Source organism: Carcharodon carcharias, chromosome 16 (genome assembly GCF_017639515.1).
Source record: "Carcharodon carcharias isolate sCarCar2 chromosome 16, sCarCar2.pri, whole genome shotgun sequence".
In the NCBI taxonomy this organism is placed as follows: Eukaryota; Metazoa; Chordata; class Chondrichthyes; order Lamniformes; family Lamnidae; genus Carcharodon; species Carcharodon carcharias.
The window spans coordinates 75,167,674-75,182,337 of record NC_054482.1 but is presented as its reverse complement, the minus strand read 5'-3'; the positions used below and the strand labels follow the sequence as shown (position 1 = coordinate 75,182,337).

Genomic DNA, 14,664 nt, shown 5'->3' with positions numbered 1-14,664 from the left:
CGGTAATTGGCCAGGTTGTATTTGTTCTGCTTTTTGTGTGCAGGACATACCTGGGCAATTTTCAACATTGTTGGGTAGATGCCAGTGTTGTAGCTGTACTGGAACAGCTTAGCTAGGGGCACGGCAAGTTCTGGAGTACAAGTCTTCAGTATTATTGTTGGAATATTTTCAGGGCCCATAGTCTTTGTAGTAGCCAGTGCCTTCAGCTGTTTCTTGATATCACGTAGAGCGAATCAAATTGGCTGAATACTGGCATCTGTGATGCTGGGGTTCTCTAGTACAGGCTGAGATGGATCATCCACTCAGCACTTATGCCTCCAGATTGTGCAAATGCTTCAGCCTTATCTTTTGCACTGGATGTGCTGCATTCCCTCATCATTGAAGATGGGGATATTTGTGGAGCCACCTTCTTCAGTGATTTGTTTAATTGCCCACCCCCACTCATGACTGGACGTGGCAGGACAACAGAGCTTAGATCTGATCCGTCGTTTGTGGAGTTGCTTAGCTCTATCTATCACTTGCTTCTTAAGCAGGTTGTCCTGTTTTGTAGCTTCACCAGGTTGAAACCTTAATTTTTGGTATGCCTGGTGCTGCTCCTGGCATGCCCTCCTGCACTCTTTAATGAACCAGGGTTGATCCCCTGTCTTGGTAGCAATGCTAGAGTGGGGGATATGCCAGGCCATGAGGTTATAGATTGTGGTTGAGTACAATTCTGTTGCAGCTGTTGGCCCACAGCGCCTCATGGTTAGCCAGTCTTGAGTTCCTAGATCTGTTCAAAATCTATCCCACTCAGCACAGTGATAGTGCCACACATGATGGAGGGCAACCTCAAATGTGAAGACGGGACTTCGTCTCCACAAGGACTGTGCAGGGGTCACTCCTACCGATACTGTCATGCACAGATGCATCTGTGGCAGGCAGGTTGGTGAGGATGAAGTAAAATTGGTTTTTCCCTCGTTGGTTCCTTCGCCAACTGAAGGTTGCCACAGACCCAATCTAGCAGCTATCTCCCTTAGGACTCGGCCAGCTTGGTCTGTACTGGTGTTACCGAGCTATTTTTGGTGATGGACATTGAAGTCCCCCGTCCAGAGTACATTCTGCGCCCTTGCCAACCTCAGTGTTTCCTCCAAGTGGTGTTCAACATCGAGGAGTACTCAGTCATCAGCCGAGGGGGGGATGGTAAATGGTAATCAGCAGGAAGTTTCCTTACCAATGTTTCACCTGATGCCATGAGATTTCATGTGGTCTGGAATCAATATTGAGGACTCACAGGGCAACTCCCTCCTAACTGTATACCACTACCTCTGCTGGGTCTGTCCTGCACTGGGATGGTGATGGTGGCGTGTGGGACATTGTAAGGTATCATTCCGTATGACTGTCAGGCTGTTACTTGACTAGTCTGTAAGGCAGCTCTCCCAACTTTAGCACAAGCCCCCCAGATGTTAGTAAGGAGGACTTTACAGGGTCGACAGGGCTGAGTTTGTGTAGCTGTTTCCGGTGCCTAGGTCAATGAGAATGCTGATTGATTGACATGTGGCGTTACACTTTCTTCATGTAGTATAAATTGTTGTTTTCCCCTTATATTGGTATTCTTGCAAAGTGACCTGATGAGTGCAAGACGAAAAACTTAAGACATCTTTTATTTTCAGCAATACTCAAGTTCTGTACTACGAAACGACTATCTCAAATTATTAATATTCTGTGTTTAAGAACAGATTTAAATGTACCTGGTGTCTTTCATAACCCCAAAGCACTTCACAGCCAATGTAGTTTTGGAATGTAATCAGGGAGAGAACAAGGACCATTTAACATGGACATTAAAAGGGATTAATAGTGATTCTCAATGTGGCTTACCGTCTTTGGAAGTAGGAATTTCCAAGAAATCTTTTTCCCTGAACTTGGCTAAGTTTTTAGGAATGTTTGTTTTCTGCCTCTCCTATGGCAATTGGTGGGTGAGAGTATTGGGGTCATAATGCTTAATTACAAGAAGACTGTATGGGACAAGCTTAGTGGACCAGCTGAACTCTTTGTCATTTTCTTCCACTAGTTTGAAGGTGGGAATGGGATTATGCTCCACTCTAGAGATTTGAACACACAATCTAGGCTGACACTCCAATGCAGTACTGAGGGAGCACTGTATTGTCTGAGGTGCTGTCTTTCAGATGAGACATTAAAATCAGGACCTGTCTGTCCTATTAAGTGGATAGAAGAGTCCATGGAATTGCTTCATATCTGGGCCAATATCATCATTAAAACATAATTTTTAAAAATCTGGTCATTATCTTATTGCTGGTTGTGGGAGTTTACTGTGTGCGAACTGGTTGCCATGTTTATCACATTGCAACAGTGACTAGACTCTAAAAGTACTTCACCGACACAACTGGATGCTCTATGGTCATGCTGTATAAATAGAAGTTCTTTCTTTCTCAAATCTTTGATTTATCAAGTGTTAGAACACTACCGGTAGAAGACTGTTCTTCACTCTAGACCTGACTACTAGAGGGAGGTAAATATACTTCCACTGTTTATAGATCTTGATAAAACTCTAAAAACCATAGATGTTTTCCATAGTAGTATAACAATGCCTAGCTCAGTGAGACAAAATAAAACACTGAAGAATGAAACAGCTTCAAATTTGAATGATCATTTATTGCTGGTTTGAACCTTCACTGCTCAATATACAAAGGTGGCCTTTTGGACAGGTTTAATGTGCATGCATATACAAAAGGTTTAAATAGTTACAAAATTTTTCTAACATCCCAAAAGAAATAATAGGTTTTTTTGCTTTCCTAACCTGGATTTTGCCAATGAGCAACAATCATATTGTGATTGGTCAGCTAGTTTTCACAATTGCTAGTGTGCCTTAGTACACAGGACATTTATGGCATTAACTTTTTCCACAGTATTTGTTCTTGGTTCTTGAAACAGTTTGAACTTTGACATTTAACATTTGTAGACTTAAGAATGGAATATAACATGTCTCAAGTAAATCTTTGTACAACCATTGCTTTATTCATCACTTCTAATAATAATCAAGTTTACCAAATGTTATTAAGCAATGAACTTGCTCCATATTTACAACCAAAATTTCACCTAAATCATCGCTAATAAAAACTATAGTTTCTTTAGAAAGCGCTCAACATATTCACAAATATTAGCGGTAATGTCAATCTTCTGTCCGCTCTTGAAAGCTGTAGAACAGCTTTACCATAGTTTTTTCATGTCAAGTGGAATTGTTGCATCTTAAAATCAGAATGAACAAAAAATACAAAAATTGTCAACATAAGACTAGAATATATCAGTCATATCTACACATAGGTCTTGTGACACACTGGAAATGTGTATTTGTGGTTATATACCACCTTCATTCATTTCCTCGTCGACTCTTCTTGTGACTCTTCTTTGATCTAAAATTAGTGTAAAAATTATTAGAAACAATGCATTCACTCTGAGTTAATTAGAAAAAAAAGTCTAAAAATAATAATACCTTTCAGGTGATTTAGAATGACTTCTATGTCTGTGGCTTCTGTGATGGCCTATTTGAAAAATGTAATAAGTATCAGTGACAGAAACACACATTAAATGGCAAAACAGTGTCTCTACAGTTCTCAAAAACACATTCCCCCCCCCCAAAAAAAGATAGCAATTCACTTATAATATTAAGAAACATCCCCAAAGTCACTTCAGGGAGCAGTTACGAGTCAAGCACATATGTGTAGAACTGGAGTAACATACAGTCCACACCAGGTAAGGGCAGCAGGTTTCCTTCCCATAAAGGACATCACTGAACCATATTTACAGCCATCACCAGCTTTGTGATCGCTTTTAGTGCTGCCAGCTTTTACACAAAGTTTTTTTAAAAACTGAATTCAAATTCTCAAACTGCTGTGGTGGGATTTGAACTCATATTCTCTGGACATGAATCTGAGCCTTTGGCAGTTGCTGATCTGTAACACCATGCTATCATACACATAAACAAACTGAGAAATTTTAAACTCAAGCACAAGTACTTGGGCTTATTTAGTGCATATGTGTTCATCCCAGACACACGGCATCTAGAACATACTACACGGATAATGCACATAACAAGCTTAAATTAATGAAAGTTTAAAATAAGTAAACATTTTAAGATTTTTGGCACAGTCACTCCTACTAATGTAGTAACTTTCTATTTAATCAGTGAATCTTGATTCTCAATTTTGTTTCTTAAACTGTGTATAGTTTGCAATTCTAGTTTGAATTTCCTTGATGTGACAATTTTCCCTATTTTGCTTTCCTTCATTAACCTTTCAACCATTCAGTATATATAGGTTTACATTCCCTTTCAAACTGTATATTCTTTATTGCTTCCCTCTTCCATCCATTAATTTAAACTCCTGCCCACAGTTCCGGTTAATCTCCCCTCAAGATATTTTTAGGTGTAGGCTGCCCCAGTCAATTTTGGATTTCATTAACAAAGAACTCCATAGACACCATGTCTACATTTCCTTTAAATACTAACACAAGAAGCCAGTCAGTTACAACAAAGATCACCTTAAAAGACTATCCATCATCTATCACAATAAATTACGAGGGAGAACACATGAAGACAATCCCTCTTACAGGTTTCTCTGTAGACATTAGTCACCAAACATAAAGGCTGTCTACAAGCTTCCAATCTCGAGGTGAAAATGGCAAGTTGTTGACTTGAAAACAAGTTAAAAAAAATTATACCTGGAGACTTAGATCTTGATCTGTGACGACGGTCTCTAGATCGACTACGATGACGCCTGGGACTTTTGCTGCGATGTCTTTCACGACGTGGTGATGGGCTTCAGTAAAACAAAAACATCAAATGAGAAATAAAAACAATGGTTGCATTTACTACCTATAAATGTCAATGAAATAAAAAAACGCCATACCTCCTTCTCTTGGGGGACCTGCTTCTTCTGTAAAATACAAGATTAAGAATTTGATTACTTTTGAATATTTCCTTTAGCATGATGTAAAGGAAAATGTATCTTTATTACAATAATTGTAACTTTAATTTGTGTTGGTCTGTTTTCCCAAATTTGTTATGAATTGTTCTTGTATCTGCATGCTTTAACTCTGCTGATAAATTCTAAACACCAACAAAATACATCTTAAAAGAAAAGATTTACCACAATTTGCTAGCATAATTAATTATCACCACGAATTCGTAACTTATAGAAAATAATTAGATAAAATACTGTAAATCTGAAAAAAAAATATACTGGAAATACACAGGGTCTTGAAATGTACCTGAAATGCAAATTATTCTTTCCTTTTCTCATATGCTGTTGAATTCATTGTGAATATTCAGCATTTTGTATTTTATTTCATTTATTAAAAAGTTAAGACTGCAGCTGCTTTCTTACCGCCTTGGTGTTTTGCTTCGACTTCTTCTATATCGTGGAGATGGGGATCTTCGAGGCCGATCAAGATCACGGTAGCCTCGTCGTGGAGGCTCTGGTGATGGAACTCTGTCACCCTGGAGGTTATTGACATTTAATGTGCAGAAAATTATGAATGCAAATTAACATTTACATAGTACATTTTGCCATTCATCCTGTACTGAATATATATATAGACAATCAAAATTACACAAAACACTGCAATCAGGTGAATGACATGACATAGTTGAGATAAATTAATTATGTAAACAAAAGTAGTTTTAAAAATGTAACTGCTTTTAAAAGCTACTTTCAAATAGAAACTCAGGAAATGTTTTTTGCCTGGCAGAATGGGAGATGGGATATAAGTGGGTTGAGGAGAGAAGGCAGGGAAGGTCATTCAAAAAAATCTTTATAAATATTGAGAGAAAAGTACTGGCACAAACATGTTGAGAACTGAAAGGGTCCATTTGAAAAAAAACCATCAAGTTGGCACAAGTGTTTATTTTTTCTTTTCTTAAAAAAATGGCAAATGTAGTTTTAAGTTATGCTGGAATCAAGTTAGTTTTGAAGTTCAGAAATATTTAAATGTATCAGTCCTATTTTTAAAAGAAATATGAATCGACAGAAAATTATGCAGTTTAGTAACATAAGCTTTTTTTTATGGCTACTAATGTGATGGATCATTTCTTAGGTATGCAGTTTGCATTCAGTTCTAAAGCATGCTGGAAGGAAGACCAAAGTTTGATTAAAAGTTAGGTTAATGGAACAGCTTCGTGTGGGCCAAACAGTATGTTCCTAAAAAAATTATGTTTTAAATGTGCATGAAAGGACATTAAATACATCCCCTGGAAAGAGGTTGAAGTGAGTTTTTTTTAAACAATAAAGACAAATATATAATATTTAGAATACACCCTTTAGGTGTATATAAACCTTATCATCATCGTCATCTTCATCTTCACTAGTGTCTACATCATCCATATCTTCCTCTAATGCACTGACTCGTGTATCCAGCATCTCTGCTTCTTCCAACACATAGCGTTTCTAGATGATCAAAATAGCTTATTTTAAATCAAATTCACACCAATTATTACAAATTGTTCAAGCATAATTAAAGTTTTGTAGCTACAAAATTCATAACATATAAAATGGATATTTGGAATATGTTAAAGTCTTATTTTTATGTTGCGGATAGCAATTTCATCTAGCAAAGGATTACCTATTTACATACAAAAAAACCTCAAAAATATGTTTACAGTATCAAGAAACACTTAACTCAAGCCATTGTTGCATTTATGCAAACTACTGTTACTATCTTTCTACCTACAGAATCCCAAGTTATGGGATTTTCAGAGAATAAAATTAGCATTAACTTACTATCGTGAGTTGGATTCCTGTCACCCACCCCAACAATTTTCTTTCCCCTTGCCAAATACTGAAGGCAAGACTCTTAATGGACTATGGTTCTATTGGTGAACAGAGCCATATAGGGTACCTGCCCAAGTGACCATTCATTTGAGACTCCAGAAGAAAGCAATGGTAAGTTAATTGATCAGACAAAATCACAAGCAATTCTGTCATCTGTCTCAGTGCAGCCTCTTTAGCCCAATCACCTTCAAACATACCAATGATCTTCAATTGATCATAGGATCAGATGGGGGGCTACTTGCTGATGACTTTGATGTTTACTACCATTAGCAATTCCTCTGATAACGAAGCAGTCAATGCAATCCTACAGCAAGACTTGGAGAGCACTCAGGCTTGAATTGACAAGTGAGGGGCAACATTGAATATCACCCAAGTGCCAGGCAATGACCGCTTACAACAAGAAAAGGCCCAACTACAGGTGCACCATTGCCAAGTTCACCAATACTTCTCCTCCAGCTATAAAGGTTCATGTAAAGAATGTACTGGAATACTCACATCCTATCTGGAAGGAAGGAGCATCTGAAAGAGTCAGGAAACTTGAAACTATGAACAAAGCAGTTGTTTGACTGACTCCCCTGCCACTGATCTCAATATCCACCCCTTCATCACCAGTGTATGCACTATGCCTGCAGTATTAACTGCTTGCACTGTACCGACCTACCAAGATTACCCTGATAGCACCGGCTAGCCCTGTGACCTCTATTACAGAGGAAAATGGCAACAATACAATGGGAACACCAACAACTCTAAGCTTTCTTCCAAATCACAAGTCAACCTGACTTGGTTCCTTTGTTGGCATGAATAAAATGTTAGAATTTCTTAACACCATCATTACCACAAGGACTGCAGTGATTAGAGAAGGCCCACCAACATCTCAGTTTAATTAGGGATGGGCTGCAATGCCCATGTCCAAAGAACACAGTAAAATAAAAAGTGAACATTCAACCCGGGGATTACCCAATTAGGATGCCATGTTGGTTTAAAGTCACCATGTAGACATGCAGCTTGGATACAGACAAAGTCAAATTAAACAGAGTGCATACAGTAATTCATCCTTCAACTACTTATTCTTGTTAGCCAGTGTAAAGTGTAGAAGTTAGTTTTTCCACTTACATCAAAACCTTGTATATAACTGGCTCACCTGTGCCAGGCAACTTCCCTATTCTGAACAGGAAATGAACTCAGTCTCTTATGCAAACAAGAGTAGTGTCAGAGCCTTTTCCCAATTAAATATGCATCCTTCAGAGTGCTGACAATTTACTCACCTACAGTAACAGATACAGATGTAATCTAGCAAGCAAACAAAACAAATTTTGCACATGATGCCAGCACAGAACTGATATAACAAGAAGATATGAGGACGATCAATATTTTGAAGATTTGTTCCACTATTTTAGAAGATCATGAGCATTTATGTAAAAAAAGTAAAACTTATGTAGTTTGTGGATCTATTAAGAAAAGAGATAGGAAGGTAAGTAAATGGTTCACTAGTGTGAAGTCTTTACCCTCTATTAGTTCTACAAACTGTGCCTCTCTATGACAAATACTAATCATTAAAATCAATATGTCCTGTCACCTACCTGTTTAAAAATCTGATGTCAGCAATGTCCATAAGCTTTCAGTGTTAACTATGCTCACATCTAGTGATTCCAGTCATATTTGAGGTGTTGCTCATTAAGGTGGTGGTTTGTGATGCTGCAGTTTCAGTTTTAACGTCTTCTTTATAACAACGAGGTACCTTTCAGGTCCTCAAGCTCACCCCACTTGACAAACATCATTTCCTGGCCGCTGGTTTCTCACTCCAAGGTATTTTTCAGGCCTACGTAACAACCCCTGATATTGATCTCAGCCTATCACCCTAAAGTAGCTTCCCAGCGTCAAGACCACCTCCTCTGATACTGCCTCTTTGTCTAATTACACCCTCTCACCACCACTCATCTTGCTTGATTTAAAGACCACCCTTGGTCTTGGCTATTCAGGTCCTAACCCACAGGAAATCATATAATAGTAGTGATCATGTTCCTTATGCATGATGTCTGCAAATGTCGAATGTCAGTAGTTAAGATTTATCTTAAAGGAATCATGTTATGTACCACATAAAATAAACTATTCCTTCAATATTAAAAAAATTAAATGGCATTAACTATAGAATGAAAAGCGATGTTTTATTGCAAGACACAATTTAGCGTATGCAATTCTCTGACCCCAGATTTTCTCCTCTCCTCTGCTTTATGGGCACCATCAGCCCTCTGGTGCTTTGTCATGGTAGCCACCCTTTATGTGTGAGCCTACAGTGTAAATATTGGCAAGCTATTCATTCATGGGGAGGGGTGGGGTGGGGAAGGCAGTGGTGCATTGTAGCTGAGTCCATTCCTAATCTCACCTGATACTTTTCAATAAGAGGTGGGGGGAAAAGAGGTCAATCTTTTCACTTCCCTAATGTTAAATACAATTAATTGGAGAGAACAGAACATACAGAATTTCATATTTCACTTCAATATAATCTGTACCTGAAGTCGGGGCAAGATAATATCACAAACTCGCTCTTCATGGAGTAACTCATCCATAAATTCATCCACGTGAATAAGTTCAAATTCTTGAGGAGAAAAAAAATGATAAACAAAAATAATATATCAAAACCTGAGGTTTCATTTTAATTTATAAATTATTCATAAGTAAAGTAGTGAGCACTCATTGGTGCCATTTAAGAACTGACTAACTTGGGAAGAAAATTAATAGTCTCAAATAGCTAAAATTAAATCTAGGTCCTAAAGCATTTGAGGCAATTTCATAACTTATCCTCTACTTGCAATTTTCAATGTCAAGTAAAAGAAAAATAATTTTACAGTAGATTGGCTTAATACAAGATCAACAAGATTCAAATCACCAGATCTCTGAACTGGTTTAGCTTACATCCATTAAGGAGATTGCAATAATTTTCAAGGATTTAACACTCAAAAATGAAAGTACTGAGGGTGAATATTTGTGAGTGAACTGAGATTAGAAATTGATATGCTATTAAGTAAGCTATTGTGAATAAAGCAATATCATATCATTGCAATCTATCATTACTGTTGAAGTACATTTGTTCCAAACAAGAAATCTTTCTAAGTTTCACCCCACAAGGCACTCAATTCTGGAAAACAATTAGATCTCACTTTTACTCATAGCTGGAGCAATTTTTACCTCCATCTCTCTTCTGCCTCTTCACTTTCCGATAATCATTATAGAGTGGTTCCAGATATTTGTAACAATCAATGGCTGAGCCTGTCAACCGCATGTACAATGCACCCAGCAGTCTGACATACCTGGGATGAAAACAAATTGAAAGATCTTAAACTCCAGTGACCAAATTCTTCATTTGTAAAACATGTTCCTTCATTTACAACATCTAATAACATTAGATACCAAAGAACTTGGCTGTGCGTTAGGAAAGCAGGCACAGTAAAATAACTTGATAAAATATTACATGGAAGACACCGGAGGTTTTATGACAAATTGATGTCATTACATGGGGTAACTAGTTTCCAATGCTCATTAATTCATCCCTCCCCATAATAAGACTATCAAATTTTATTTCCTGTAGTTTCATCATATTTGGAAAGTGGGTTCAGGACTATTCCACCTCCATTCCTGAAAGCTCATGCTGAAGAACAGATAGTTTCACATGCACAGCTGCCTCAAATTGTGTTCTTTATGTATATGTTAAGACAGGTGATTCAAGCAAGAACTGCATTGCAGCCAAGCATGAATTTGTTCTCATCATAGTTAACATATGCGCATTTTCCATCAGGGAACACCAAACAGTAACTGGAACCAGGAACTGTGGCTAATTGTTTATACTTCAGCATACTCACCACCTTGACCTCTATTTGGACCATAATTGGACAATGAACATTGGAATTGATAAGTTTACAAGTAATTTAATCATATATAAATCATACGTACTTAAAATCTTCATTCTTTATAAATTCAACAATTATATCCTTTTCGGGTTGAATTTGAAGCATCTTAAGGGTCAGACAAAGGAATGGTGAAGGCTTAATATTTCCACCATAGACGCCACCAATATATTTCAGTTCCATAGCTTTGTCCACAACCAATTCCGCTAAGAAGCAAAAAAGAAATGGTTGTTACAACATTTCTACAGCATAAGACAACTTCTCAATCAATCTGCTGTAACACCTAAACAAACAAAGTTACTTAGAAACATGTTACACTAGACTTGTGTGGATTGTAACAAAGAAGGTGTAAGCTAACAGTGAAAATGCAGCTGAGTAAATAAAGTTTGGTCTGAACTGGAATTTAACACAAGTGCAACTGGCTCATCAATAAGCAACCCTTCAGCCCTCCCATCCTTGCAAACTACAACCCCACCTCCAACCTCCCTTTCTTCTCCAGAGTCCTTGAACGTACTGTCACCTCTTAAATGCCTATGTATCTTGCCCAGAACTCCAATCACTCCTGCCACAATATAAAACCTCACTTATCAATGTCACAAAAACATCCTACGTGATTGTGACAAAGGCTAAATATCCCAATTTGGCCCTCTCGACCTGTCTGCAGCTTTTGACAATGTTGTTCACACCATCCTACACTACTGCCTAGTTGGGCAAGAATGCACTTGTTTGGCTCCATTTTTATCCATTTAATCATAGTCAGAGAATCACCTACAATGGTTTCTCTTCCCACCCAAGCACTATTACCTTGGGTGTCCCTCAAGGACCTATCATTGGCCACACCCCACCGCCCCATTTCTCATCTACATGCTTCCCCCAACAATAAAGCCCGAAAACACATCAGTTTCCATGTGTACATCAACGACATCCAGCTGTTACCTCACCGCCACCTCTCTCAAACCCTCCACTGTCTCTAAATTGTCAGACAGCTCCAATACCAGATAAGCAGAAATTATCTCCAACTAAACATTGGTAAAAACTAAGCCATTGTCTCTGATGCCCACCAGAAACTCCATTTCCTAGCTACCCATTACATCCCTCTCCCTGGCAACTATCTGAGGGTGAGCTAGACTGCTTACAACTTTGGTGTCATATTTGACCCTGACAGCTTATGACCACATATCCATGCTATCAGTAAGACCACCTATTTCCACCTCCATAATATTGCTGCTTTATTTCACCACACTCCTGTTCAGCCTCTCACGTTCTACTCTCTGTAAACTTGAGGGCATCCAAACATCTGCAACTTGTATCCTAACTCATACCAAATGCCATTCATCCATCACTCGTGCTCGTTGACCTACACTGGCTCCCAATCGAGCAATACCAAGATTTGAAAATTCGCTTCCTGTTTTTCCGATCCCTCAATGGTCTCATCCCTCTCTAGCTTTGTAATCTCCTTCAACCCTCTCAGACATCAGCACTTCTCCAGTTGCGGTCTTGAGCACCCCAGATTTTAATCACTCCACCATTGGAGGCTGTGTCTTCAGCTGCCAAGGCCATAAGGTCTGGAATTCCCTCCGCAAACATCATCTCTGTACCTTGTTTTCCTTCTTTAAGACAGCTTCTTAAAACGTATTTCTTTGCCCAAGCTTATGGTCACCTGCCCCTAATCGCTCATATGGCTCAATGTCAAATTTTACTTAATAATGCTCCTTATAGTTCCTTGGGATGTTTTACAACTTGCTTATATACAATTTGTTGTTATTATCTTGAAAATACTTTGTTATTTGAGTTTCCAAAATATGTGTCAATTTATGATGGAAGAAAAATTGAAATAAACATCACGTGGAACTTACACAATATGAAAGTTTCCAGAACTATGAACATCTAAGCTACCAATGGGTGGTAGAAATTACATTTTCTTGAAGTTACTACACTTACACAGTCTGACTCCACATTACAACAGCGTAGGAAGGGTTACAAAAGAATAGCCACCCTGCAACAAGAAAGGAAAAGTAAGGTAGAGGAAGGGTCCCGGTGGCCAGTTGGGGGGGGGGGGGGGGGGTGTGAACATGAGGAAACATGCAGAAAAGAGAGTGAGCTAGGTGGAGAACTGCAGGAAATTCCTGATGTCTATATACATATGGTGTACTGTTGAGCAATACATACTGTATTAAAGTGATAATGTTGCAAAGGGCAAGAGGAGATGTGGATGATTTTTTAAGAGGAAAAAACAGAATTATAAACAATCATGACCAGCATTACAGAAACTCTACTGCCTTAAGAAGGGTAAATGACATAATGGGGAAGATGTTGGAAAGAAAAAGTGAATATTGAGGTTCAATGATGCAAGGAGAACAGGTTGGAAAACTTACAATGGGCATTTGAGGAATTAGGCATCAAGTTAAAACGCAGGGAGCAATCTCAGGATAATTCCTGTGCTGCATGCCAGGTCATCTGGGGAGAAGCAACAACAGCTTGAATGTATTTGGTGCCTTTAACGTAGAAAATGTCCCACTGCAATAGGGAATGTCAAGCCATGACAAGGAAAATTTGGAAGTGAGGCAGAGAAAGCTCAATGAAAAAATGTGTTTTAAGAAAACCTTTAAAGGTGGAAAAAGAAATGGAGAGACAGAGTAGGAACTGGACTCAAGTGACTAAAGATCACCATCAATAATGGAATAAAAGGATTTGTACAAGGTCTAAATTAGAGAATCAAGGGTTTTGAGGGAAAACAAAAATAGCTAGAAAAACTCAGCAGGTCTGACAGCGTCTGTGGAGAGGAACACAGTTAACGTTTCGAGTCTGTATGATTCTCAAAGTTCTGATGAAGAGTCATATGGACTCGAAACGTTAACTGTGTTCCTCTCTGCAGATGCTGTCAGACCTAAGTTTTTCCAGCTAATTTTGGTTTTTGTTTCAGATTTCCAGCATCCCAAGTATTTTGCTTTTATCTTAGGGTTTTGAGGGAGTGGGTTCTCTTCTTTTTTCCCTTATTTCTTAACCCTGAAACCTGTTTTTTGTCACTCCAGTGCTGCATTGCAGTCTTTCTGTAGTTTCTTGCCCTCTTGAAATTTAGTCATGAGACCCACCACTTGTTCTATTCCCTCAATTTGTTCATTAAACTCCCTTTACTAATCCTGTATTAGTTAGCCTTCAGGGCTCCCTTTTGTCAGTCACAATCCCTTTCAAAACTGCTGGCATCGCTCCACTCAAAAAAGAAATTCTACTTTAGACCCATCTGTGCTTACAAATTATGCCATTCCTAATTTTTCCCCAAAATAGAACTTCATTAAGTTATACCGTCCAAATGTTTGTCCATTCTGCAAATCTATGCCTCCATTCTATTATTACCAAACAACCTCCTTCGAGACTATGTTGCCGTCCGGGTGTGTTAAAAGAATGAAGTCTCACTCTTACTATAAAACCCTCTTCACACTCAAGCGCGGCGACCAGCTTTAATTTTTGTTTCGAAAATCCAAAACCAGCTGAAAAGCAATGATCAAAAGCACTGCGGCCTCTACTCGCAAACCAGAACAGGTTGAAGCTTGGGGTTTCTGCTGGGAATATGAAAAGTCATCAGTGCAACTGAGAGCCTGCTCCAGTCCACAATGCAAGCGGCCCAGACCTCAGCCACAATCATGTCCTTAACACAGCGCTTGATCCCCCAGCCCAATTCCTTACCTGTCAGCCCGAAACATTCTTCCTTCCAGTACTTGGATTCATAGATGCGGGTGCGGATGATTTTCTCGATCAAATACTGCGGGTTGGTCCCATGGATGCTATGAGCATCTTTCACAGTCCGGTTCGCCATTGCAATCCCAGAAGGCACTGCGGCGCCTCAGTTAGTAGTTAGTATCCGGTGGAGCGCCTACCACGGCCGAGCATACATCCCGCCACAGTGCCTCCCGCGGTCGGGCAGACATCCCGGCACAGCGCCT

The 14,664-nt window shown here is 38.9% G+C and overlaps 1 protein-coding gene across 2 annotated transcripts; it reads right to left on the bottom strand.

Annotated features, from left to right (window-relative positions):
• Positions 1-2,628: 2,628 nt before the first annotated feature.
• On the bottom strand, positions 2,629-14,578 carry prpf38a (pre-mRNA processing factor 38A). Of its 2 annotated transcripts, none has more exons than XM_041208174.1 (10): positions 14,408-14,578; positions 10,770-10,929; positions 10,008-10,129; positions 9,332-9,417; positions 6,327-6,437; positions 5,379-5,491; positions 4,902-4,928; positions 4,714-4,811; positions 3,488-3,536; positions 2,629-3,242 (listed from the first exon to the last, which is right to left on the bottom strand). In XM_041208174.1, the coding sequence occupies exons 1-10, from the start codon at positions 14,535-14,537 to the stop codon at positions 3,224-3,226; spliced, it is 915 nt and encodes a 304-aa protein (XP_041064108.1). In that variant the 5' UTR covers positions 14,538-14,578; the 3' UTR covers positions 2,629-3,223. The 2 variants fall into 2 exon arrangements, with proteins under 2 accessions (XP_041064108.1, XP_041064107.1); XM_041208173.1 differs by having other exon boundaries at positions 2,629-3,407; positions 14,408-14,577.
• Between the last annotated feature and the right edge of the window lie 86 nt (positions 14,579-14,664).

Coding starts and splice junctions, on each gene's coding strand:
- prpf38a (XM_041208173.1), bottom strand. CDS start 14,537: ATGGCGAACCGGACTGTGAAAGATGCTCATAGCATCCATGGGACCAAC. Junction 10,130..10,769: donor ATAAAGAATGAAGATTTTAA/GTACGTATGATT, acceptor TTTTCATCCCAG/GTATGTCAGACTGCTGGGTG. Junction 5,492..6,326: donor AAGATGACGATGATGATAAG/GTTTATATACAC, acceptor AATAACCTCCAG/GGTGACAGAGTTCCATCACC.